Genomic DNA, 24,741 nt, shown 5'->3' with positions numbered 1-24,741 from the left:
TTCTACCTACATGGACACGCATAACAGACAAGAAATTGTTGCCATTCCCAAACAACTCTTCTTTCTAAAACACTGGGAGAATCACAGATTCTCCATTTCTCTTTGGTGGTGAATGTTGATTTTGGCCATAGTACAAAGTGTGTGTCTAAAAGGGAGAGTAGTGTAGTGAGAGAGCAGGAAATTGTGATCTGTTTTCCAGAACGGCTTCCCCAGGAAAGTCGTTTCCTCTCTTTGCCATCTGCTTTTCTCAACTGTAGAACCAGGGAATTGAAATAAAACCCAGAGTGGCAAACTCACATGCTTTCAGAGGCTAGGCAAGGAAAGTCCAAGGTTAAAGTGAAAGATTGTGGAGTGGTGAGGCCTTTGGCAGACTGGAAGGTCCAAGCAGATTCAGACGTTTCTAAAACCTTGAGCTTTAAGATGCTCCAAGATTCTGACTCTAGAGTTCCTAGGTTGGTATAGTGTAGATCACAGGATCTTGAGCAAAATTGTGCCTCCAATGATGCTGTTACGGAAACCGAGCTTACAAATTAGAAATTTTGTATGTCATGTTGGAATATAAATTGAAAGTCACCACAAAAAGAGAGTGTGTTTTCTTATAAGTGAATCCTAATTGCACTCGTTAAGAATAAAAGTTTTAGTAGTTGAAAGTTTTAGAATCAGTTGTATCTGAAAAATAAGAAAGTTAAGTTAAATGTCAAGGACGACCAGAGGCCTGTGTTTTATGACTCCAAGAAAGCATAGCAAGTGCTGACAGTGTGTGTGGAGTATTTCCGTTTCTCAGGCTGACAGTGGAGAATTTCAGGTGGGCCTCTAGCATTAGCAGATTTTAGAAGCTGTTGTGGGCTCAATTTCAACATTGCATTGGAAATTGGGGGTGGAGGGTGGGATCAGCACTTCCCCCTGAGAACAGGAAATAAGTGGACAGCTCCTTCACAGAAAGAATGCAGGGATAAGGATGTCTTGTCATTCCCTTAGTAAATAGAGATACTCTCTTGAGGAATAAGCTCTGCACAGCTGTCTTCTTTAGAAAATCAATAAATTATGCGTTCTAGAACTGAAAAAATTTCAAGAGAAAAATGGTGCTTATTAGTCTGAAGAGACAAGGCAATGCAATGACCATGTACCCAGGGAGTCCTCAAACAGGATTTGAGCCTTGAAAAGAAGGAGATCTTATCAGACAGACCTTAGGTTCTTTTGAAAGAGCTATAATCAGTGGTCAGGTACAGAGGACTCCCTCTATGCCTAATGAGACTGTGAGTTCCCTGGGCCACAGTGGGGAACAAGGGCATCTCTGACACAAAGATTGCACTTTATCTATAACCCAAGCATCAGCCTTCTCTGCTTCAGATGGCACTTACCTTTCGTATAAATCGGGGAAGTGGTGCTGCACCTTACAAAAATTGTCCGTTCAGCCCCTCTGGCTCACAAGCTCCTCCCCTCCCTTACTACTGCACAACAGAATTTCCCGCATCTTGGACCTCAGTAGGCTGGCAGGATGCTGCTGCACTGAAGAGGCATTAGTTGACCCATGAGCACCAAGCAGCCAGATTTCCATTTTTTCATCTTCCACATCAGCATCACATCAGACTGTTAATGGACTTTACTAAGGGTTGAGGAACTTAAGGTGATTGTAATATAGATAAAAAAAAAATTGTAAAATGGGAATTTTCATAAGACTCTCCTCACAGTTCAAGAGGGAATCATTAAAAGCCAACCAAACCAAATAAAAATACCTTCAAAAGATGTCAGTCTCTTCTTTTCCACACTCAGCCTCTCTCCTTGATATCCAGATCTAAGGATATCACCCCCTCCCCTAGGGACTGCTTTCTCAGAGGCTGAGAACTGCTACTCCTCTTTAGAGAAATCCCATCCACCTCCACAGGACTCAATCACACTGGAGGATCCACTTCCTCTCCCCAACCAAGGGACAAAATAATCCCCAGCGGTCCATTTCCCTTATTTGGAATTACTCACTCTAGCCCCACACCACAAGGGGGCTTCAGCACCATAGCCTTAGGGGGGCTTTGGCATTCCAAGACCCCTCTCTACTAGACTTTCCAACTAGCGTGAGGTATGCAGTGAAGATATATTTCTGGTTGTCCAGCGAATAAATATTGAGACACACTTGCATGGTTGTGTGCACACAGACACCTCTCAGGGACATCCATTAGTTCTAGACAGTACAGTCGACATCCTTACTGGGGAAGGGAAACGTCCCTAAAAGCAGCATAATTGGCATTGGAAGTAATTCTTTACATTGTCATGCAGAACAGCATCAGACTTCTCATCCCCAATTTTGTGCAGATCTTGAACTTAAATGCATTTTTTAAGTAGATGTTATTACAGAGTTATCTACCCATGACAGAAATCTTGAAATTCTGCTTTCCCCGATTGTCTCATAGTAAAGCTGAAGAGCAGTTTTCTGATCCTCCAACCAGCAGCCGTTAAGGGGGTACAGGGGTAAGAGAGCCTTGTCTTGACATGCAGCCTGGGGCGTGAGCAGGACCCAGACCAGGAGATGGCGCACTCTACCAAGACATGTAAGTCTGAGGTTTTCCACTTTCTCAAGAAGAAATCTATTTATTTAGGAAATTTATTTGCCTTCCTCCGGGACATCAGGACAGATACATCATCCTTGGTGCCCTTCCTACTGGTACGAACTCTTCTAAGAGTTACCGACATTCAATGATAGTGATTATCTGTTTAACAGACGCTCCTCAAACCCCTCTCCCCTACTCCCCCCCTCCCCAGCCTGTGATACTGGAACCGTGTTTCCTGGCTCTGTATTGCCAGTGCCCATATGGTACCTGGCACAGAGGCTTTTGGAATGCTGAGTGCCCAGAATGGGCTGGATTCAAGCAGACAGCTGCTGGGGAGAAGAGGCTGTTGGAAAGGCTCCTTCAGCCATGGTCCAGATGTGAAATACTGACCTCAAGGCCGAGTTCTTTCTAGAGAGGAGACCAAAGAGGAAGGCACTGATGGCGTGGGATCTGAAGGAAGCCCTCGGCCAGTCCTCCTTTGGTTAGATGTGTGTATTCTGGTTAGTTGTTTGCCTTTTGACTTCGAGTGTAAGTCTCTGCAGGAATGATCTGGCTTTCTCATCCCCATGTCCCGGGAGCACCTCCCGCAGTGAGGGCTGGCCCTCAGCAAAGAGCTGTTCACCTCCCGTGAATACCTGTCCTAGGTGGGCTTGTCAGAAGCAGCAAATAGATCGAGTTTCTCAGGGGCGGGATCATTTTAATCTGGAGCAAGTAACCAGGGCGAGCTGGGCTGCACTCAGGTCCTCAATCCAGCCTCACCCTGAGCTGCTCCCAGCTCAGGTGACTGAAAAGTTGTCACTCTAAACCAGTTTCCCTCTGAGCCCTGAGGACACTCTCTCCTTGTCACACTAAGCCCGGCAGTTGACTCCGGCCTTGGAGCCTTTCTGACTGGATTTCCTTTCCCCACGTCGGCTCTTCAGTGGCCACTCATTCTCCACCACCCGCAGTGAACAAGCCACGGTGCAGAGCTCCTCTAGGACTTCCTGAATCCTGGTGCCAAGTAACTTCCCTCACTCACGCTCACTTTCCCCTTTTGTGCTGTTTCTTCTGTTCCCCCAGCACACTTTCCCTTCCCTGGGCTCAGGATTACTGTGTTTGATTTCTTGAACTCCTAAGGACAAAGGCATCTGATAACTCTAAGAAGGTGGTCCCAGGCCCCATTCTCTGCATACCAGTGAATACCACTCACCTCACCTGGAACCGCCTTCCTCAGCAAGGCTGTGGCTTATCTGGCCTGTCTTGAGGGGGCGTTGAGTTATATCATTTTCCCTGCCTGCTCCAATCCTCTAGGATTCCTAGTGACTCAGAAAATCATCTCCTTGGCCCCCAAAATGATCCTAGACTAGGAGTTGGCAAACTTTTTCTGTAAAGGGCCAGATCACAAATATTTGGGTTTGGCAGATGACAACATCTCTGTTGCAACTACCGAAGTCTGCTGTTGAAACGTGGAAACAGCCATAGACAATTAAGTAAACAAACGAGTGTGGCTGTATTCCAGTAAAACTTTGTGGACGCTGAAATTTGAATTTCATGTAATTTTCATGTGCTGCGAAATATTATTTCGATTTGTTAAAAAATGTAAAAATCTTCAGTATTCAGTGTGGTGTTGTTGCCTGCGGTCATCATTCTATAAATTAGATCTCTAGGCTTATCCATCCTACATTTAAAAAAAAAAGTAAAAATCATTCTTGGCTTGAAGGCCATAGTTTGCAGACCCCTGTTCTAGAACGCAAGGTCAGGCAGGTGAGGGGTTCAAGTCCTTTCTTAACTGCCCACTGCAGGACCCCAGGCCAACTGAAGTTCTGACGCCTCTCTGAGTCTAGTTTTCACATCTGTATCTCGGAGATATTACCTACCTTGATGAGAATTAGAACTGCTACACATTAGCGCTTAGCAAAGAGCAGGAATCAATAAGTGGGCCTTCCTTGTTTCAATCAGGGTTCATTCTGAAATGAGCAGTTGACAGGAGGGACAGAGCAGCTTTCTCTCACCTCTGAAAAGGCCTATGACTGTCGCCAGACTGACTGTTTCCAGGGCTCGGGACACAGGTTTCTGTGTGAAATAGTGGAACATCGAAAGGCTGAGTGAGGACATTCTCCCCAAGGAGATTCTGTGACTGGGATGCGCTGGCCCCGCAGAGCTCAAGTTAGCCCGTCTGAATGTGAAGCAAGAGCTCCTGCCTCCCCGGGAGAGGAAGATGCCAAACCCAAAAGATGACGCCTGAAGAGGAGCCTAGGGAATGGGACCCATTTCTTAGAGACTGGGTTAAGGGCTAAGGGAGCCCACGCTGCCGACGCTTTGGCCATGGTGAAAAAGTGGTCACTACACCCTCTAAGCGTTTTCCACGGGGAGGTAGAGTCAGGGTGCTCCCCAGCAGGTCTTCATTCTGGTGCAGAGGCGGCTGTGACGATAGCCCGAGCCTGCAGTGAGCTGGATTCTCTTTGCCATTGGTGCAGCTCTTCTGTGGAGGGAGCTGTTAGCTGGGGCAGGGTCTCCCTAGGAATCACTATCCGTCCGTCTTGCGGAAGACAATCTAAAGGTCCGGAGAAAAGTTCAAAACAGTCTGTACTGCCTGTTCCCATCTTATTTTAAAGTGTATCTATTTGTATGAGGGGGAAAGTGCTGGAACAAGCATCAGAATAACCGTGGTTACCTCTTGGTCATGGGAAACTTAAGATTTGTCTTTTTTCCAGGAATAAGCATGTATGCCACGTCTTAGAACAAGCTACAGACCAAGTGAGTGGACAGAGGAGTGAGGGGGAGGAGTAGACACCGCTCCTCCGGAGACGGAACATGAGAGGCCTTTGCACCAGCTAAGAAGCCAAGACAAGAACCTGAGGCCGCTAGGCAGAGACAGGCAGGTGCCTCCCGCACCCCAGACCTCTGGGGCCCGACTTCCCTGGGCTCAGAGTACTGGATTTGGGGAAGTTCACTTTTTATGCTCTTCTTATATAATCATTCCCTTTATGTTCCTGGTATTTTAAAAAAGCTGTCTGTTCCTAGCAGCTGGGCTAAGGGGACTCAAAAACAAGGGGTGGGGGGCTGTGTCCCTCCTTGGGCTGGAGTTTGAAAGACAGTAACCTGCCCCTGAGGGCTGGGTTTGGTGGCAGCAGCAGGAACCGACCTGAGAGGATTCCACCAGCCAGGGAGATGAACCCCAGAGGGAAAGCTAGGGTCATTGGCGTAGTTCAACTTTCCCTCCTTAGAGACCCTCCTCCCAGAAGGCCCTTTTTTCTTTTCTTTTTTAATCAAACCTAGAGAGCTCTAAGTTGTTTTTTGTTTTTTTGAAGATTTTAGTTTCCCTTCTTCTCCCCAAAGCCCCCAAGTACATAGTTGTGTATTTTTTAGTTGTGGGTCCTTCTAGTTGTGGCATGTGGGATGCCGCCTCAGCATGGCCTGATGAGTGGTGCCATGTCCGTGCCCAGGATCCTAACCAAGAAACCCTGGGCTGCCGAAGCAGAATGTGTGAACTTAACCACTCCACCACAGGGCCAGCCCCGAGAGCTCTTAAGTTTTAAGAGAAGCTGTTTTCCTATCACTTTACATGGTGGCCCCACCATCAACGTCCAGTTGGTGTAACCAGGCCCTCCCTGACACCAGGCAGGCCTTGACGAAGCTCCCCCCGCCCCACCCAAGAGCTTCACAGGCACTACCTACCTCTGTCCCTACAATGTGACTCTTATCTCAAAGAAAGGGTGGGACTGGCCCAGTGGTGTAGTGGTTAGGTTCACACGCCCTGCTTCGGTAGCCCAGGGTTCATGGTTCGGATCTCCAGTGCAAATTCACACACCAATCGTTACTCGTCACCACTCATCAGCCATGCTGTGGCAGCATCCCACATACAAAATAGAGGAAGATCGGTACAGATGTTAGCTCAGGGACAATCTTCCTCACCAAGAAAAAAAAAAAAAGAGCATCTGCTCACTCTCTAGAGGTCGGGTCCCTTGGGGCATGGACTATGGCTGTGAGGCAGGCAGAGGTCTCACCTGGTCAGGAAAGGCTTGGAGTTTGGGATTGCTGAGCTCAGGAGACTCCTTGTACAGCTCTAATACCCTCTACTCCACAATGAATGGACTAAGTTGACTGAACCAGGGACCGGGACCTGGCTTCCAGACCTGGGGCAGTCCTGATCTCAGCGTGAATTCAAACCATGCCCCAAAAGTGAATATCTCACTCTTTGGGAAATCAGGGGGCTGGGGGGTGGGTGGCAGGTGGGTGGAGGGGAAATCCAGGAAGGGGCCTGGTTCCTGCACTCAGCCAGAGGTGCCCACTGCCAACGAAAAGGCGGCAGCTTTTAGCACTGGGGGCAGAAAATTCAAATGACGTTTATCTGGAAAATGCCATGGTCCCTGCAGGCCAAGATGAGGTGTGTCATGGGGAAGGGATCACAGATGTCCCATCCTCTGTAGGAGAAAGGGCAGTGGGACCCCTGGGCACCCAGCAAGGTGTCAGCAGCAGGAATCCAAGTGAGGGACCCGCGCGGGATGAGAAACAGTGGTCACCTCCCAAGAGAGGCTTTCCAGGGAGACAGAAGACATTTTTACTGCAGCCATTCTAAAGCACGGACACAGATCTTTGAAAGGTAGTACCATTTTATTTAGTGTTGTAGGAAATTTTAGGTTACTTCTTAAAAACAAAACCAAAGAAATTCAAAATTCCCAAAGTAACAAAGCAAGAGATAATTCTACAATCTAAAAACGCTGGGCGATCCTTCAGTGGGAGGGGGGAAGACGTCAAGTTAGTAGGCCAACGTGACAGATCTTGAGAAACCAGAGTTGAGACTGGTGTGGATACTAGGAGGCTAAGTTCTCCTCCCAAGGAAATTAACCTTTCGGCCTTGAGGAATCATTAATTAGTAGTTCTAAAAAAGAAAAAAAGGTTGATTGGGAGAAGTGACCCAGGGAGGGAAGATCCCGCATAATCTAACACTAAACCGCCTCTAGCCTTCAATAGTGTGTGGCTGAGTGCCATGGACCTTCCTGCCTCTACGCTCTGCTGAGCTCCCACTGTCAGCAAAGCTGGAAACCACACCCATGCACCCCACTCATGCATGTACGTGCGCACACGCCTCACCACACAGGGCTGAGAGCTGTTTGGCATGGCAAAGGGCAGACTTTCTTGCTCCTCCATTCTGCTTCCCTGATGAGGTTAACACACAGGAATAAAACACAGGGCAGGATATCTGTCAAAGTCCAAGGAATGAGATGAGATGGAACAACCAGGCAAAGGACTGACATTTTTTTCAGGAAGCTGATCTCCAATTGAAGTTCACTGCAAGGTGTCTGGTATTCAATCGGATGCTTCCCTAAAGGACTGACTGCTCTTTCTAGAGACAGCCAGGCAAGGCCAAGAAAAGAGTCACCCCTGCTTCTCCAGAGCACAGCCTCCTCCCAGGGCCAGTCAGCACTTGGAGCAGCTGGAGGCAAGTCCCATCTCCCCTTGTGTAGATGGGTCTCATGCCCTCAGACATACGCCAGTTACAAGAGCCCCCGCATTCCAGTTCGCCAGCCCCTGCTAATGGCTCAGAGCAGGCTAAGGCTTTTCCCAGATAAATTCTCCCTGAAAGCAGAGTCCTCACAGACAGCTATTAACTAATGACCTCCAGGCGATCTACTTGTGAGGTGCAGGAATGCTACAAACCGAATTTTTTTCCAGCAGTGGTAGAAACCAGACACCCTTGAAGTAAATTGTCCTTCAATCTCCAGAGTTCCCAAGTGGCATTTCAGAGCACAGGAACTCTCCTCCAGCCAGACGCCCCTCTCACACCCTGACCAAGTCACATCCCCCACGTCCTAGCAGCAGCTGTCCCCAAACCAAGCACTTCTCGTGAGCAGTTGAGGTTTCCACACCCGCTCTTCAGAGGAGGAACCATGCCGAGTACCCCTGCCCCAGGGCACTTGGGTTATCACAGTCAAAATATATTTCTATCAAGTACAAAACAGATTGCAGAATAAACATATCTGTGTACATTTTCAGACTTCAAGTGAATAAACAGCTTTCTTTATAGGTCTGTAAATAAATTTCGTAGCACTACAAAAATACGAGTCATCTGAGAAGTTTACAGAGGTCCCCAGGACTGTAGGAGAGGATTAAATAAAATCGCTATAGATAATTAAAAGCTAATTAGATAAATCAAGTTACAGTATCATCCTTCAGATTAAAGTGCTCCAATATAACTCACGTTGCAGCCAACGTGATCCTGAAGAGGGACCTGGCTGCCAAGAATCCGGCCTCTTAACCTCAGTGTAACAAAAACATACAGATGAGAGACCCAATTTAATAACTGCTATTGTCTCAACCCTGCCCACCCCCCGGGGCCTGTGATATTCTGCCCCCAGGAGGGATGTCAAGATTGCATGAGATCTGGTCACAACTAGGAGGGGAAAAAAATGAGCAACACAGAAACGTTCTAATTCCAATATCAGGTTACTAGCAGTGAAATTCCCTGAAGAATCTGAACTGGTGCTACCAGTTAAGAAGGCGCCAAGTGTCCTAGGACACAGAAGGGAAAGCACAAAGGGATCCGATGAACTCATTCCTTCCCTGGTGGAGCCGTTTCAGTAAGTGCTAATAAAGGCAGTGACCAGGCCATTCTAGCCAGCCGGACCCCCCTACCCCGCTGGAGAGGAGGGACTCTGACTCATACCCCCCGAGTGCGAACGGACTCACTAATACCCCTAGTCGGCTTTCCAGATCCCCATGGACAGGCCCTGTGGGTCGACAGAGAGCACATGTGAAGGCTAGAGAGTAGTAGATGCTGCTGTTTTGAAAAGGCAGCTTGGTCAAAATCTAAAAGGCACACGCAGAGGCTTTCCCTCAACTCCTCTGCTCCAGTCAGAACAACAAGACCAAGCTCAAGAAGCCCGGTAGGCAGGTTTCCATGGTATCAAAAGTCGGCACTGGCAGCCAAAGAGCCACGCCTGAGCTACTCAAAAGCCAAGAAAACGTGTGTAACACAGCACCCACTGCGCGCTCCTTCTCATCCCCCCAGGCTTCAGTGACAGGGGGTGGTACGTAATTTAAAATCTCCATATCAATGAAAGAAAACCCCAATGTTAAAATACACTAATACCCCCTGCACCATCTGAATCTCTGAGCCAAGATCAGATCTTATGACACGTCTCTGGTCGGGGCATAAAGTATTTACGACACAGTTAAAGGCACAGTGGCATTTAAAAAAAAAAAACCCTGGGAACGTACAGCAAAAGATTCATTGTAATAATTAACCTGGCTTCAACTGGTAGAACTGACTCTTGACAGATAACATGCAAGGGAGATGGCAATGTGGAAGCTGGGTATCCGGCACACCGTGTCCTCGAGCTCAGGAGCAGGTGGAAATGAGTTCACGGGAAAGTCTCGGTGTCGTGTGCTGGCGATTCACATCTTCCCTGCTTTTTTGCCGACCTGAGCCGGGACTCGGAGGATGTTGGGGGTTTCTTCCATGACCCTGACTAGAAGATTGTCAATGTAGTCCTCCAGCTCGCGAACCTGAAACTCCTTCTTGCTTATGGTTTCCTTCTGTTTGAGGACCAGCTGGATCAGCTCATCGTGGGTTAGCTGTGCGTAAGCAAAAGCAGGGTCCGAGGGGCTGTATTTCTTTGGGGAGGGGAGATAAGGGAGGAAAAAGTGAAAAAGTCAGCATTGAAATCAAATATCTAAAAGAAACACAAAAGAGGAAAATGTTATTAGTGAGCTGGGTCCCCTGGGAATCTGTTTTTAATTTAGGTAGAAAACACCTAAAGGTTTTTTAGGATGAAGTTTTTTAGGATGAGAATTTCTGTAAAGGGTCAGAGAGTAAATATTTTAGGCTTTGCAGGCCACATGTGTCCTTTGTGGCATGTTCTTCTTTATTGTTTTATTTGGTTTTTTGTTTTATGACCTTTTAAAAACGTAAAACCCATACTTGGCCCCCACGCTGCAGACCCCTGGACTAGACTCTGAATTGGGGTTGCAAGAAACATAATCATTGAAGGCCTCTGTGCACAGGAGGAACTGGCACAACCAAGTCTCAACGTGAGGATGAGAGCTGAGCCCCAAGTGAGGGGCCCGTGAAGAAGCCCTCGTGACAGAAGGCGCAGGGCTGACACTCTCCTCCGGAGACAACAGGTGGCTGCTTAGCCCAGACTGCGTGAGCGCCTCAGCTCTTCTGCAGGATTTGGTGATCACAGTGATGCACTGGCCCCTCAGATGCTCCACTTGAAGTCAATTCATACTCAAAAAATGCGCAGGGTCTAAGCTAAGTGCCACCGTACTACAGTCACCACCCTCAGACATTAAGGGCGCACCCTCTGGGTACACGGCGGCCTGTGCCAGGGCTGAGCAGCCCCACTCCTGACGAGAGCAGGAGCCCTCAGGAGGCCCTGCATCGGCATTTACAATCTGGGATGACTGGAGTCCAACTGCAAACGGCCAGTGAACCATGAGGAAACACAAGATAAGGATTAAATAAAAAGTAACATGTTCTCCCAGGTCTCCAGGAAGGGAAAGAGAGAAAAAAAACCAGCTAACTTTTTCTGAAATCTGTGGCTCAGGAGATTTACAAGTTTAAACAAATAAGGCCCAGGAGCAACCTCAAGACTACTCTGCCTGCAGAACTCTGAGGCACTCACACTGCCCCAGCCCTGGGGCCAGGGGTTCCACTCAGGAAGGCCAAGACGCTCAGTCAAGAGCAGAATCAATACCCTTTGACACAACGTGATAGAAGGCCTGTTCCGTCCAGTGACGCAAACTGTCTACACACTGGCCAAAATTTCTAGAGAAATCCCATCCCTCTCGGCCTGGCTGGGAAGAAGAGCACAGTGATTGCAATCCTAGCTTAGAAACACACGCTGACACTTTCAAATAGAGAGCAGGTCTCAGCCTAACGCAGGCTGCACAGAAATAGGTGAGATGCTGGACCACTTTTCGAAAACCTGCTTCTCCTTTAACCCTTTCTATTTTAACTTATTGAAGGCATACATTCACAGGGTACCCCCTCTGGGCCTCAGTCAGTCTACGTGTGACTTCCAAAACAATCTTCAACCTAAAAGCTGCACGTCTGGGAAAAAATTCTGGAGACGTGTTGTACAACAATGTGAATGTACTTAACACTACTGAAATGTACAGTAGTGTTAAAAATGGTTAGTTTAGATGGTAAAATTTATGTTATGTTTATTTTACTATAATTTTTTTAAAAGTTGCATGCCTGTTTACATATCCCATCAAGAAAAAAACAGTCTTTGTAAAAAATAGCCAAGAATATGTCCTCAAGGGTTTTTAGATTATATCTCTGTCATATAAGGATTTTGTTTATTCAAAAATACTGATTACATAAGATACTCCGCTAGGGAGTTTGGGAGATAGAAAGATGAAGAAGCTGGCGCCTGGAGGGAGGAGCAGGCAGGTGCTCCTTGAGAGTGGGGACCAGGTCCCCATAGTGTCAGACACACACAGGGCTCAAGGACAGTTATCTAAGGCTCAGGGGTCCAAGTCCAGAGAGGTGCAATGTGCTCCAGGAGCTGGACAAGCAGGAAACCACTGCTACACAGGTGATCGGGACAGACTTCAAAGACGCAGTGACATCTTAACTAGACCTTCGAGACGAATTAAAATTAATTTTCCTCAGAAATAACATGATTTTTTATTTGCTCATCATGGGAAATCTCAAATACAGAAGAGAGGAAAAAATTATTACCTATAACCCCAAGATATAACATTTGGGTCTCTTTCTTTTTTTTTTTTTAAGGATTGGCACTTGAGCTAACAACTGTTGCCAATCTTTTTTTTTTTTTTTCCCTTTTCTGCTTTATCTCCCCAAAACCCCCTGTACACAGTTGTATATCTTAGTTGCAGGTCCTGCTAGTTGTGGGATGTGGGACGCCACCTCAACGTGGCCTGACGAACGGTGCCATGTCCGTGTCCAGGATCCGAACCCTGGGCCGCCGCAGCGGAGCGCGCAAACTTAACCACTTGGCCACAGAGCCGGCCCCTGAGTCTCTTTCTTTCCTAATTTTTTTCCTACGTTTCTTTCTGGTAAGTTTTACAACTTTACTATCATACAGAATACAGTTTCATAGCTTTTTTTAAATTATTATTTTGTGAGGCTTTTCTTACTAAATTTTGGCAAAAATTGTTTTTTCAATGAATGCTTAAAATTCTATTATATTTTAACAACCTCTGCCTTGCTTGATATTTGGGTTGTTTTCAGTTTTCACAATTATATAATAACATTTTACTAAAATGTATGAACATAAATCTCTGGCCAGATTTCTAAATAGTTCCTAAAGATAAATCCATAAAATTGAAAAGCATGCCCACTTAAGGCACTTTGTACAAAACTGTCAAACAGCTGTTCAGTTCGGATTCTGTAATCCAAAAGGGAAAGTATGTAGGACTTTGAAATCATCAGAAGATCCTAGTTATGTGATGATTGAAAAATTACAAAACAATCCAGCATTACAGAAAGTAAGTGACAGCCATGGAGAGGGAGAAGTGTGAAGAAAACACCCATTAATTCCAGAAACAACAGTACCCATTGTCACATATTTCCTTCCAGGATTTTCCCATTGGATCTTTTCCCCCATAGTTGTAATAATAATGACGTATATTCAAATTTTTATCCAACTTTTTCCATGTAATATGACAGATGATTTTTGGATCTAGTTGGCTGTATTATTTTTAAATGGAAGTGTTACAGCCACCTGAGCAAACAATACACTCCTAGTTATAAATCATCTATAATGGATGGAGGCCCAAAAACAATAACCAAAAAAAAAAATCCATTATAGCAATGATTCAGCTAGTTTTTCGTAACTTTAGCTATGCAATTTCTTTCCCCAACCTCTCTCTCATTTTGCAACATTCTAAAGAGTAGTTACTTTTATAAATTTTGTTTATGCCTTAGTACAAAGCATCTATTATATGGCCAGCCAATAGCAGTCTCCAGGAAACCTCCCATATTTACTCAGAATATTTACTAGGTATGGTCCAGGACCAAGAGCTTTGTTACAGGCAAGCAGAGAGACAGCAGGAGGGCTTACAAATCAAGAGCAAAATAAGCAGTGGTTGTCTTTGTTTTAAGGCAAGTTCTTCTCTCAGTTAGAGTCAGGAGATAAGCCCCTGATTAAATGAGCTTTGAAGAGTAAACAAAATGGGAGCCAAGGGTCTTGCTCACTTCCCGAAAGCTAGGTGTGTGTTTCTCTTTGGAGCCAAGGTGCATTCCACAGTAAAGGGAAGAGGGGACAGGAGGCCACCAAATGACTCTGGCTTTCATTATTGTCCCTTTCATGCTGTTCTTTTTCCCAGTTTCCTGGTAAACATAGTTAACTCCAGGAAGACAAGTCCTGTCTCTTCTACACAACCACAGGAGCCAGCCAAGCTGAGCTGGTCAAGTTATGGTACATTTGTAGGCTACAGAATAAACATGGTAGGTAGGTACATAGCTCTGGCTACAGCTGGTAATTTTGAGAATGCTGCTTACCACCGGCCCTGTCAGCCTGGCCTACAAGGGAAGAGAAGGCAAGATGGCCAGAAGATGCTAACTTGTTTTCAGCACCAATTCGTTACTACTACTCAGCCTCTTTACCCAAAACTTCGGTCTCTAGCTTTCTATGAAACTTTAGCCCAGCTCCTGGTGGCACAGGTGCAATGGAGCCAGAGGCAATAATGTCACCTGGCACTTAAAATTGCTTGCCGGAGACTTGAGCGAAAAGTTTTATTTTAAAAAGACAAAAATTGGGGGCTGGCCCCATGGCCGAGTGGTTAAGTTCAAGCTCTCCGCTGCAGGCGGCCCAGTGTTTCGTTGGTTCGGATCCTGGGTGCGGACATGGCACTGCTCATCAAACTACGCTGAGGCAGCGTCCCACATGCCACAAGTAGAAGGACCCACAACGAAGAATATACAACTACGTACTGGGGGGCTTTGGGGAGAAAAAGGAAAAAAATTTTTTTTTTAAATCTTAAAAAAAAAAAAAGACAAAAATTATTTGATGTCCTGGAGTCCATAGGACTGTAAAATCTGCGACTGAATGAAACTTTTAGATGCCCGGAAGTTTATTTCTACCGACTGTGGCCCCCAGCAGTCAATTAGGAAATTCCTCTCCACGTATTTGAAACAACACATCCTCGCTCACTAACGGTCACCCATCTCTTGGTAGATCATTCTCCTCCAGTCCCCGTGATAACGAGTCAAAGACCAGAGGTTTGCAACACGGCAGTATTGTAAATCCTTCCGGTTTTAGAACCAGAAAGGGCAGGATGGAGACACTAAAGCAGAGATCATCTGGGAGGTTGATTTTGTTTTTCTGGGTTGTTTTTTGGTTTTTTTAATGTTAGCGCAAGCTTTTTAAAGAGAAGAGACCCTCTAATCCAGCAATATTCTTCCTGGAAATTTAGCTTAAGGAAATAATAATAATAAAAGAAGGGGAAAAGTTCTATGCAAGAAATTGTTAACTGCAGTGTTATTCATAATGAAAAACAGAAAACCCAAATATCCAATTATAGGGAACTGGTTAAGTAAATACTGGTATGACCATGTCAAAGAATAATTAAGAACCGACATGCAAAATTACTTATGATATACTGCTAAGTGAAAAAGAGAACTGAAGAGAGTTTCCGTGCACGTGATGGAGCTGGAAAGTCATCATTTTGCAACTACCACATTCATCAATGGATACTAAAGCCTGTGAATCAAAGGCTGATGAGGAACAGGATACATACATAGTCAGAAATTAATTCCCCACAAGTTTCTTATTAATTGTAAAGGGAAAAAACCAGCAACTTCACACTGGAGAAGCTGGGGGACACCACCTAAACGACGTCATCAGAGTTAACTCGCCCACTCACGGGACAGACTGATGTAAGGCGCCTCTTCATATGATGCACTGAGGAGGACACGTTATCTGTTCAGTTGATTCCTGCCAAGAATGTGCAACCTCAACCAAACCACGAGGAAATATCAGATAAATCCAAACTGAGGAAAATTCCACAAAACAACTCATCTAAACTCTTAAAAGATGTCAATGTCTTAAAAGACACAAAAAGGCTGAGGAGGTACTCCAGAATAAGGGGGACTAGAGACAAGACAACTAAACACAATGAGTGATCCTGGACTGGATCCTGGACTAGGGAAAAACACACTAAAAAGGACACTACTGGGACAATTGGTGAAGTTGAAATATGGACTATAGATGGGAAAAGAGTATTACATCAATGTTACATTTCTTGATTTTGATAAATGTCCTTATTTGTTGGAATCACACACTTCAGTATTTAGGGGTAAGAGAGGCATGATGTATGCAAGTTACTTTCAAATGGTTCAGACAAAAAAAACTACAAGTATACAGAGAAAGAATAGAGAGGGTTCAGGAGAGGTGGGGGGAGAATGATAAAACAAATCTGGTAAAATGTCAACAACTGGTGAATTGGGATGAAAGGTATATAGGAGTTCTTTGTACTATTCTTGCAACTTTCTTAAACTTCGGAATTATTTCAGAATAAAGTTACAAAAAAGTATATCTATGCAGTGATTACAACTACAAGAATTTCACATTCCTGCCAAAAGATAAGAAAGGCTACACGGAAAAATGAAAATATCTGATTTGAATGGGCCAGATGGTAGGTGATATTTTCTGCTCATTAAAAAGAAGTCCTGGGGGCTGTCCCCGTGGCCGAGCGGTTAAGTTCGCGCGCTCCGCTGCAGGCGGCCCAGTGTTTCGTTGGTTCGAATCCTGGGCGCGGACATGACACTGCTCATCGAACCACGCTGAGGCAGCGTCCCACATGCCACAACTAGCAGGACCCACAACAAAGAATATACAACTATGTACCGGGGGGCTTTGGGAAAAAATAAAATCTTTAAAAAAAAAAAGAAGCCCTGGTATCAATCCCGTCTCTTGAAACAGAAAATTCAACAATAACTAATAACCATGAATTGAAAAGTAATTACGCAATGGAGAGTGTAGGGGCCTCCGAAGATTATCCAAAGACACGAGCTGTACGATTAAGTTACTCCTGGTGGTACCTGCTGCCCAGGGAGATGTATATAATGGCGACTCTGGAAACAGGCTTTTTGTAGGTCCCTAACTAACACGCCTACTGCTTGGAGAAGACATACCTTCATCATGGCTTCGTTGATCAAGTTCTCACTGATGATGGTGGCAGTCCCCAGGCTGGAGTTAGCAATCCTGGTGGCTGTCGTGTTCATTGGCTTCACAGGATGAAGTCTAAAGAAAAGGGGGAAAGGGTGGTTAGACCTTTCTGTAATGGCAAAACCGAGACAGCCCATCTCAAACACGGCAGGCATCAAGAGAGACAAGAGGGGAGAGTGGTGACATGCTCTGTTCACATCTCCGGTCTAACAAACATCAATGTTCCTGTGCAAACGAAAGAAGTCAGCACTAGGCAGCCATGCAAGTCAACAAAGCACACTCTTCTAGCCAGGTGTCCTGACGTTCGTTTCATTATCAATGTCAGGAGAACATTAAAGACAGTCTCTTATTTTTGGCGGCAACTACAGCCTAGGACTCCACCGTGGGAGCCCCTGCAGAGCATTCTGTTCCTCAGCAGTCAAGAAAGAGTTCAGAACAAACATGCCAGCTTCACACCAGGTGGGGCTTAAAGGAAGCTTTCAACACTGCTAGGGTCCACCACACCCGCTCAGTTGGTGCTGGGACTCGTAAGACACTGGTCACGGTACGTCTCTGCAGTCTGAGAGCTCCAAATCTGACTGTGCAGAACAATGCCTAAACTATGTTTGAAGACGATTACAACGTTCTTGCTACAAATGCAGGAGCGTCTTGAGACAGTCCCACCACAGGGGACAGCCCTTTTAAAATAGGCCCTGCCAGCAAAACAGGCAGGCTGTGCTCTCAGAACCTCTGGGTAGTTAGAAAGCCAGAACCTCTGCAGGCGAAAAGTACAGGAGGGCTGTCACAACATTTCTGAAGCCCATCTTCCCCATCTCTCACCTGTGCTTGGCTGACCCAGTTCCAGCGCTTGGCTGAGGTGAGACTGGATGTGTCTCTGAGGGTGAGACCCAGGCCTGAAGAAGCGGCTTCCTCTTGCCAGAATTTTCCACCTTACCAGCGGAGCCCTCTGCTGTTGCTTTTTTTTGAGACTCTGCTGTACTGGTGTGAGTGTCAGAGTGTAGAGAGCTGGAGAAAGAATGTGTGGCAGGAAAGGTCTCAGAAAAGGAGGGGCCGGATATAGGAGAGTGCAGGGCCGCATCAGGAGGTTGACCTGGCCTCCCATTTCCCATCAGTTTTTCCTCCTCGCCACCGCCAGGGCCTGGCAGCTGTTTCTCCAAGTGTGAGCTCTTGCCAAGATACGGGTTCTGAATTCCGAAAGCTGTCGTCTGCTCTGAAGAAGCTGCGACAGGTGCTTCGGGTGCTTTCGTCCTGAGGTCCTGTGGGCTCTCTGCAGGAGCAGACCCCTCTGCCTCACCACTCGGCGCCTTCTCCCTCTCAGCACGGGCAGGTAACGTGCTCAAGGAAGAAGCTCCTACTTCCAGAGATGCCACCTTGGCTGTCTCTCTGTCATCTTCAACCTGATCTAGTCTTTCATCATCTGATGCGACTTCAGGAATGGAAGGAAGGGTTAAGTCCAGGTCAGCCATGACTGGAGACTGAACATCTGAGGCAGACGGGATGTCACTCGGGGGATCAGACAACAGCCCTTCATGATCACTGGCTTTGCTCTGATTTTGAGCCATAAGGGTATCGTCTCCCCCAACCCTGACGAATGGACTGTCTTCCTCTGAGCTTCCGTCGCTGGGGGGGCCTTCTGAGAAACTCTCCTCACGAGAGGGGAGGACAAGGCAACCAGCCACAGAGGCCAGTGCGCTGTAACTCAGTGGCTGGGGTTCAATCACGGCTTCCCTCTCGGAGCCCTCTGTGTGGGGAGACTCAGCAGGCTGCCCGGCAGCCCCATTTCCAGCGGCAGCCCCTTCACAGGTCAGCTCCCAGGGATTACTCAGGTCCTCTTCAACCAACCCAGCGGACTTCTCCACCTCCTCCTCTGTACAGAGCTGCTCAGAAAATGACACACGCTTCTTGGTCTTCTTCCAGCCCTCACTGACATTCAGACCCGCATCTTCACGTCTCTGCAGCGCAGAGTCAAGTGCAGGCACCGATCCTCCCCGCTGAAGAGGGGTCGCTGCTTCTTCAGTTGCAGGCATCCCGCCATCCCCACCTTTGCTCTCCACAGGAGACCTGGACCGACTCTCAAAGTCTGTGTTTTCCCCCATCGGAGGCTTCCCGGCCGGGCTTTCCATCCTGCCGCTTCTGAGTGAAAGGGCCATTGTTACTTCCTGGGCCTCTTCAGAAGCGGGGATGTGGCCTTGCTGTTTTGTGGGGAGGACCCTCAGTTCCCCTTCATGTTGCCCCGTTTCAGGCCGCTTCAGGAGAGACTTTTCTGAGTCATGGCCACTAGTATTCTCTGTGCCTATCTCACTGGTCTTCCCCATTGGAGAATCTTCCATCCCTCTACACACTGGAATGGGTGGCTGTTTGGCAAGTGATCCCAAGGCACAGGAAACAGTCTTTGGAACTTGTGTGAAACTCTCCTTTTGCAACTCTGCTTCAAGGAGCGAAGGCAGTGCTTCAGAAGCGGCCTGGCCCTGGTCTGCGGACGGCCAGGTTTTAATCGGAGTGGATGTGGAAATGGGAGCTGCTATGGGAGAGGAGAAAGAGGAGAAGACTGAAAGAGAGTCAGAGGACTGTGTCTCTGAATCATGCCCCAATTGAGAAGGGACAGGTGTCTGGCCAGAAATGGAAGGAAGAGCCGAAAAAAAGACAGGGGCGTCAGGGGAAGAAGGAAGCCTGGCTGTGGGCTGAACCTCTGGAGACACTTCCAGTCTGCAAAAAGGACAAAATAAAATCTGCAGGTCAGTTGCAGATGCATCGTGAGAGGCAAAAAACATGTAAAAGTAAAGTCGTTCCAAAGGGGAGAACTTTTTTCATATTTGGGGCACTAACTTAAGAAGTTAAAGAAGGAACACCAATACTTAACATACAAAATACTTAACAGACTTGTTTCACCAAGCACACCTGCCACACAAAGGGCTGTTGCCAGAGACACAAAGATCCAGGCAAAGCAACAACCTACAGTTTCTTTTGGTGATAAACGAAAAGCATCTAAAAAGCTCAAAGCCATCAAAGATGAAGGCACAGGCACAGATTTTGAAAAGAAACAGTCTGTGTGTGTCCACGTGTGTGCATGCGTCTATGTGCGTCAAATCAATGTAAGCAGAATCTCAAAAAAAAAGTCTCCCCCACCCCAGACCACAGAAATGTTGTTTGTGAGAATGTGAGTCGTGCTGAAAAGCAGAACCCCCGAGGCTCCCTCAGGCTCTTGCAACAAGGTGCAGCGTAAACACACAGAGAATTGTCACAAGCAGACTCGGGAGTGGACCAGGGGTCTCTCACGCCAGCAAACCAATGCCAAAGTGCAGGGAGGAAAGATAACGTCCGCCTCCAGGGGAGACAAGTGATAAGAGCTTCATAAACACAAGCTCTGCGCATACCACAACCAAAACCTGGCATTCCCAACTTGCGACACTCAGTACCTGCCACAAACCATGGCATTCGACTGGGGCCCGATTATCTTACTGAGATGGACAGACCATGCCTGCTGGCGGAGGCTTTGCGCTGGGACTCATCGTTTTGTAATTTGTACAGGGAGGGGCAGCCAGGCGGTAGGGCCTGGTTAAGAATAACAGCATAGACCAGTAAACCTCTGGCATACACAGGTACCACCACAAACAGCAGGCACGATCTGCTCTAACAGCAGGCCTCGCCGACTGCCACGAACAGTGAGGTGGAAGGGCCTGTGTGAGAGGGGCCAGGACTCACCGAGGTTTGACGGCTTTGGTCTGGGGCGCCCTTGCGGAGGTCACAAGGGGTGCAGGTTCAGACTTGGGCTCTGGGTCAGCTTCCAGCTCTGTGATCTGCACTTCTTCAAAGGGGTTCAGGGATTGACCCCGTCCAGAGACAACGGCCGGAGTGTCCCTCTCGGATCTCTTCCCAAGGTCTCCGCCAGGCCCCGGGGCGCCCGCCCTCGGTCTGCCTCCCCTCAGCGTGCCCTCCTTCTCCTCCTCCTTCTGCCGGACGGCAGGAGGGCTTTCGTCTCCACTGCCCTTGGCCACGTCCTTCTTTCCCGTCACTAGGGAAAGCAGGGAGGACTTCTTGTTCTCCTGCTTCTTGCTCTCTTTGGTTTCTTTTGCCATTTCCAAGGTCGCTGGAGCCGTGCTCTCCCTATTGTCCCCGCTGACCAGTGGCCGGTACGATGGCAGAGATGTGGATTTCAGAGAGTCCTTTGTGGAAGACTCAGAGAGCGCCCTGTCAGAAGACACTGTCCCCCCTTCCCCAGGCTCCTTCCAAGACCGAGTAGCCAGGTTTTCCGTAGAGGAGAACAAATGCTTCTTCCTGAAGCCCTGAGGCGACGGGGAAGAGGATGGGCTGCTGTCTTTGGTCTCACTCTTGGCTTCTGGTTCCTCCATGTAAACGTGGTTCCCGTTGATACAGACATTAGAGCAGGAAAGGGAGTCATTCTTAGACCGAAGGCCACCAAGAAAGGAGAGTCCTTCCTTCTTGGGAAGGCTGAAGTTGATCTGGTTCAGTTGCTTTGGATCTGCACTTGCTGTTCTCTTGTGCGACATGACTGTGGGAAGAAAAACAAAGAACAAGAGGAAATAAGTTAAATGAGTGGCAGGCAACTGGAGGGGGGTGGCATTTGTCCATGTCTGAATACATTTTCGGTTGTCACAAGTGGGTGGGGGTGTGCTACTGGTATCTAGCAGGTGGAGGCCAGGGATGCTGCTAAAGATCCTATAGTGCACAGGACAGCCCCCCAAACAAAGAATTTTCTGGCCCAAACTATCTGCAGTGCCGAGGTTGAGAGACCCTGCATTTGACCAATGAAAAGGACAGCACTCTTGGTAGAGTAGCAGAATCTGCCCAATAGCAGGGATGTAGTCATTGAAACTGAAATTCAAAATACACAGTTAAGGGTCTGGCCTGGCAGCCTAGTGGTTAAGTTCACACACTCTACCTCAGTGGCCCGGGGTTTGTGGGTTCAGATCCCAGGCACAGACCTATGCACTGCTCATCGAGCCATGCTGAGGCAGCATCCCACACACAAAATAGAGGAAGACTGGCACAGATGTTACCTCAGTGACAATCTTCCTCAAGCAAAAAGAGGAAGACTGGCAACAGATGTCAGCTCAGGGCCAATCTTCCCCACACATACCCAAAAAACACACAGTTAACTCAGAGTTAAGGGGACTGGGACTCCTCAGCTTTCATTAGGGAGGTATCCCACTAGGGTTAAGCACATTAGCAGGAGCTCAATAAATACCTGATGAGTTAACGAGATATCAGAATTACTGTAAGGTTCTATGGTTTTACTCATAATAAAAAAACCTGGATGCACTCATTCTGTTAGCTCCAAATGCTTGGACTAACGCACAGCACTTACAGAGCCAGACATTTCGGAAAAGGACTGTATACATTCTCAGAAACCAGAGGGTGTAGAAATAGAGACGGCTTCCTAACCAAGATTATCCATCATCACCAGCACCAGCACCAGCACCAGCACCACCATCACTGTCATCATTTTAGTAACCAAGGAGCTGAATTAAAATCTTTCTCTCGAGATTTGTTTGTTTCTTCTCTCTCACAGCAAAGTAGACTAAGCTGAGGGAGAAAGGCCAAGTGAAAAGGAGAAAACTGACCGTCCGAGGCAGAGGAAGACTCGTCCTCATTGTCGTCCTCCTCCCACCGGGACTGAAATTCTCCAGGACGAAGCATCACTTTGTCTGACTTTGAAGTAGGCAGGACAGACATGGACTGGGAAAGCGGTGTTTTCTGCAAATTAGACTTGGAAAACAAGGTCTTGATCTTTGACTTCTTTTTCTTGTCTTTCGGAGAAGACTCGTCATCACTGTCGGCTGAGGGGCTCCTGCTGGGGATGATAGCTGAAGCAGTGTCTGACGCGCTGTCCTTATTCTTCCCCTTGATCTTGTCCTTCAGCTTCCCAAATGGATTCCGAGACTTGTCTTTCATGGAAAGGTCAAACATGCTGGCAGTCATGTTGTTTCTCATAAACTGGATGTCAACCTCGATTTCTCCTCGCTCCTTCTCCTTCTTTCCTGGTTTGGATTTCAAGGCATACCACCTGCGTGGAGAAAGATGGAGAGGATACCTTTGAATTGAAGCGGATAAAACAATTTTCACAATCCCCATTAACCGGCCTCTCCTTCTGCTACCACCTCTTATACAAACACATTCTTATGCTCTCTTCCCTGGGGAGTGGAGGCAGGGACAGGGCATGAGGGCAGAACTTCTTTTATTTTTCAGAAGATACCCACCAGGCAAAGACAAGATCTGATTCTCTACTTAGTGTATCATCACCTAAAATCTTCTTTCAATAAAGAGCTATTACTAAAAATAAGATATTCCATCAGATCATTTCCTATGACTGGTATTTTCCTTCAATAGGGTAAAAATGCAAAGATCGTACACCAACAGTTAAGAAGGTAGAATGCAAATCTACCAGCAAATCTCAGAGCAAAGCAAGAGTCTGCAAAACAGCCCCAGCCAGAGAGCAATGGAAAATACAAGACAGAGTAAAAAATACATGTGTGTTTTTTAAAAGAGTGAAATAAGTTAATCGCAAAGTGACAAATATTGTATGAGTTCACTTATATGAGGTCCCTAGAGTACTCTAACTCAGAGAAACAGAAAGGAATGGGTGGGTGCCAGGAGCTGCGGGAGGAGGGGGTGGGGAGTCAGTGTTTAACGGGCACAGAGTTTCAGCTGGGGAACACAGAAAAGTTTTAGAGATGGATGGTGGTGATGGTTGCACAACAATGTGAATGTACTTAATGCCACAGAACTATACTCTTAAAAATGGTTAAGATGGTAAACTGTGTTATGTATATTTTACCACAATACAAAATTGAGAAATTGAAAGGAGGCTTTCTTCCCTAGCTGAATAATCAGAAAAAGGAATATTTCAAACCTTATTCAAATATTTTCCTTGGTCATTTGCAAATTAATTCAAGATATGGCAAATGGTATTCTATCAGTCCAATTCCACTGAAGGAGAAAGTTCAGAAAAAGGAACCCCCTCTTGTCATTTCCACCCAGCGAACTGTAAGAATGTGAGCCCCGTTAGCAGCACGGCCATGAAAGAACAAACCACTCTAGCGCATGGTCTACCGATAGCCATGCCCGGAGCCACGCTCACAGAGTGAAAACCCACACTCCGATGTTCTTCTCAGTGACCTACTTAAGAGCCGAGGGCCACAACTTTAAGGAAATGATGGTTTTGCCCAAATAAGCACAATTTCCTCTTTCACCTTCAGCCTGTCTTTCTCACAGGGCAGATTGCTGCCCCCACTATCTCAGCTGATTCTACACTTAAAGGAAAGGGGCAGAGGGTAGCAGAAACCTAACACTTAAACAGCACCAACGGCATACCTGGCACTGTACACACTTAGAAACATCCTCACTTACGTCTCATAAGAATGACACGAAGTGGATATTACACCATTTCACAGACAAAGAAACTGAGGTTTACAAGTTAGGTAATTGGTACAAGGTCTTGTCACTGTTAAGGGGCATAGCCAGGATTTTGAATCAGCACTGCATTTCTCCAGAGCTCCTGTTCTTTCTCTGACACGAAGATTCCTACTTTGCACTCTCTCCTAGCATATCTTCCATGGGCCATCTTTTGTAACACACAGAGAGGAGGGCTCAAATTTAAATTCTTTTTGAAGTAAGCTTAAGCTTCTAATTTAAATGTCTTAAGATAAAAGAAGAAAGAGGAAAACCCACCATAGCCAGCCACCAATCCTAAATCAGGAGATCACATGAATTCCAGTCTGCAGTCATCCAGGAGAACCTAACCTGGATTGACAAAACACAGCCAAGATCTCAGGAAATGACGTGAACTACGATCTTGGACCTTTAGGAGAAAGCTTTTACGGTTCTTAAAACCACAATCCACAGGTGGAGAAGCGGAAGATGCAACGTCTTTGCAGATGCCCCCACCCCTGCCAGCCTAGTGTCTTTCCCATACATTTCCAGGACCTGGTCTGGAAGAGTGTGCATATTTGTCACTTAGATGTTCAGAGGATTATTTGTGCTTTTCTCTTCTGACAGTCATGTGCTAAACGGTAGCCTTGGTGATGAAGGGTGGTTAGCTTTTGTAAATACCA

The 24,741-nt window shown here is 46.8% G+C and overlaps 1 protein-coding gene across 7 annotated transcripts in view; it reads right to left on the bottom strand.

Annotated features, from left to right (window-relative positions):
• Positions 1–7,117: 7,117 nt before the first annotated feature.
• RAB11FIP1 (RAB11 family interacting protein 1) overlaps positions 7,118–24,741 on the bottom strand; it is a 29,400-nt gene continuing 11,776 nt past the window's right edge. For 3 of the 7 annotated variants that reach the window (XM_070598332.1, XM_070598335.1, XM_070598333.1), the window contains exons 2-6: positions 22,252–22,694; positions 20,372–21,179; positions 17,489–19,375; positions 16,636–16,744; positions 7,118–10,139 (exon numbers count right to left, since the gene is read on the bottom strand). In XM_070598332.1, coding sequence (XP_070454433.1) covers positions 9,921–10,139; positions 16,636–16,744; positions 17,489–19,375; positions 20,372–21,179; positions 22,252–22,694 — 3,466 coding nt within the window. In that variant the 3' untranslated portion in view covers positions 7,118–9,920. Of the gene's footprint in view, positions 10,140–12,247; positions 12,406–16,324; positions 16,745–17,488; positions 19,376–20,371; positions 21,180–22,251; positions 22,695–24,358; positions 24,431–24,741 lie in introns of those variants that run through there. The other 4 variants (XM_008543929.2, XM_070598336.1, XM_070598334.1 and 1 more) reach the window with 3 other exon arrangements.

The sequence above is a fragment of the Equus przewalskii genome, chromosome 28 (assembly GCF_037783145.1).
Source record: "Equus przewalskii isolate Varuska chromosome 28, EquPr2, whole genome shotgun sequence".
Lineage (NCBI taxonomy): Eukaryota > Metazoa > Chordata > Mammalia > Perissodactyla > Equidae > Equus > Equus przewalskii.
This window is presented reverse-complemented; position numbering and strand designations above follow the sequence as displayed.